The sequence below is a fragment of the Montipora capricornis genome, chromosome 14, assembly GCF_036669925.1.
Source record: "Montipora capricornis isolate CH-2021 chromosome 14, ASM3666992v2, whole genome shotgun sequence".
Lineage (NCBI taxonomy): Eukaryota > Metazoa > Cnidaria > Anthozoa > Scleractinia > Acroporidae > Montipora > Montipora capricornis.
The window spans coordinates 48,334,300-48,336,799 of NC_090896.1; the positions used below are offsets into that span (position 1 = coordinate 48,334,300).

A 2,500-nucleotide genomic window follows, 5' to 3' on the forward strand; every position below is an offset into this window, starting at 1 on the left:
ACACATAGTCACGCTTTTCGAGAAAAGTAGGGGATGAAGTCCCCGGTGTTGTGGCTGTCCTTTGTGAATGTACATGGGTTCAACCTGTTCAAACAAAGAAATAACAAACAAACAAAGAAACAACGCTGGTAGGCTCAACACCCATGTTGTCGTGGTCACCTGCCTTTGTCTCACTCAATGTTTTCCCGTAATGCTCTTTGTATCGTTTACATGTAGCTAAATACAAATTTTTACATTTTTTGCTTAGAATGCAGAGTTGAGGATGTTGCTTCATCAATATGTCAACTCAAGGGTAAGACATTACAAATGGTTAAATTGGAGCTGAAATTGTACTCTGTATGTGATTTAATTTTCATGTCAAACATGTTCAGTTACTTTATGTAAGATTGTGTTTCACGTTTGTCACCTTTAAAATGTGAAGCATCTCGGTGGTAATGTAGGAGCTTGAAAAACAATAACATGTAAACTCCAGACTTTTAAATTCTTTGCCACTATGCGTGTTGCTGAAAAATACAATTAGCAGGTACAGGAAAGTAATTATCTGTTTTGGAGTTGCTTCTTCATTTCATTAGCCTGCATGCAGTCTCTTCCGTGGATAATGATATACATGAAAAAATTTCAGCATGTTGATAGGTTGAGAGTACGTTAATTAATCCCAAACAGAGTTCAGAAAAAGTTGAAATAGTGCAATAAAGGTGAAATTGTTGCATTGATAGCCAATCAAATGCGAGCCCTGGATGGCACAGTTTTTTCAGTATTCGTTGCTTCTGCTTAAGGGGGTGGCTCTTAACTACAGAAACAGGTTGCTAAGGAAGATTTTTAGTCAAGAGCCCTACAAAAAGGTTGCATGGATGGTTCTTTGAAGTAACTTTTTCAATGGAAATCGGACATCACTTCGATTATAAGGTGCATGTGCAACTAGTCCTAGTCCTTCGCTGTGCGTTTCACTGAAAAACATGTAAAAACTCTCAGGAAACGGAAGGAAGAGGCGGTTTTCTCATCTACTGGTAACCGTCCCATCATTTTTGTATACTGTAGCATGAAATTTCTATTTGGACAAAAAATGGAACTGATATTTTGAAAAGTGTATCAACAAAAGGCCTTATGATGTCATGGTTTTTTTTTGAGGAATGTCTATATTTTTAAACCCATCCTACAGATTTTGTGTTTGGATGTTCTCACACTATTGCGTTAAAAATTTGTGAAAAACATAGTTAACTCGCTGAGTTTTTAGGCATTTTCTGTTTTGATCACGTGATGTACCAAATATGATTGTAAGTCGAACTAGACAAAGAAATGTTAAATATAAAAAAACCCTTTGTAGGAGATGCGTGACACTTGATGAATTTAACAAGGAGAGTAATATGAAATAAATATCAAAAAGTGTCAGTAGTTTTTTAAAAAATCAAAGACATTCCGGGAGTAGAACCCTTCTTCAGTGTGAAGAAAACCGTTGAAATACGCGACCAGAAGGAAGCGCGCAGATGAACGGTGGGCGTGCGCATACATCAAGTCACTTTTAAAGAAAATTGAAATTGATGTTAAGTTCATCAGGCTGTACAGGACCCAGATGGAAAATCAACTTTATTTCACGTTTCTTCCGTTGGAAATTAGTACCGTGGCGTAACTGCAAACCCCGTATCGGAATATCTGAAATACTGTGACCCGCTGAGTTGAAATGTTGGGCCACAGGGAAACTAGGAATTTTTTTCCGTATACTTCGTAACTGTTCGCTAAAACGACTCCTGAGATTCCGTCCGGTTTCACCGATATAAAGAATGGTAGGACATCGGTTACAGCATATGCAGTATACAAGATTACCGGTCTGGCAGGTAAAATGGCCATGGATTGAAAAGGAGCATCGAGGACCTCGTATCTCAGTGACGCACAGTTCTGGCAACGTGGATGTTGACAGGCACGCGTGCCACTCTGATCAGTACGTGCGTGATCAGTTGAGTGTACAACTAAGTTTCTTAGGTTGTGATCGCGTTTGTATGCTACGACAGGTGGTTGCGAGAAGATATGACGGGTCAGCTGGTCACTTGATAGAATACGGAAGTTCTGAAATAGAAAGTGTTTGATTTGCTTGTTGAAAGGGTGGTATGTGAGAACAAGAGGTACTCCGTCAATGGTGCTGACCCTGAGCTCAGTTGGGTGTAGGGCATCAGGACGTTTGATGGTTTTGACGCTCCGTAGATCCTTTTCAAGAAAAGCTCGAGGATAACTACGTAGGAAGAAGAATGTTAGCATCTTGTTAGATCTCCTCACGAAGTTATCATCGTTAGAGCATAGTCGACGAAGGTGGAGGAATTGGCTGCAAGGGATAGCACGTGCAGTGTTCAGGATGAAAAGGAGAGAAATGAAGGTAGTTGTGAGTATCTGTGTCCTTGTAGTGGATGGAGGTTTCAATCCTATGTAGGTTGATGTCCAAAAAGGGTAATTCAGTCTCACTGATGGTGGATTTAAATTGATGTGCCGGGTGGAAGTTTCAAAGGAACTC

General features: G+C 39.9%; 1 protein-coding gene across 1 annotated transcript in view; it reads left to right on the forward strand.

Annotated features, from left to right (window-relative positions):
- The window catches only part of LOC138033148 (dynein regulatory complex protein 1-like), a 27,668-nt gene that overhangs the window by 23,265 nt on the left and 1,903 nt on the right, over window positions 1–2,500 (forward strand). The window contains exon 23 of the mRNA XM_068880914.1: window positions 248–292. Within this exon, the coding sequence (XP_068737015.1) occupies window positions 248–292 (45 nt within the window). The remainder of the gene's footprint in view (window positions 1–247; window positions 293–2,500) is intronic.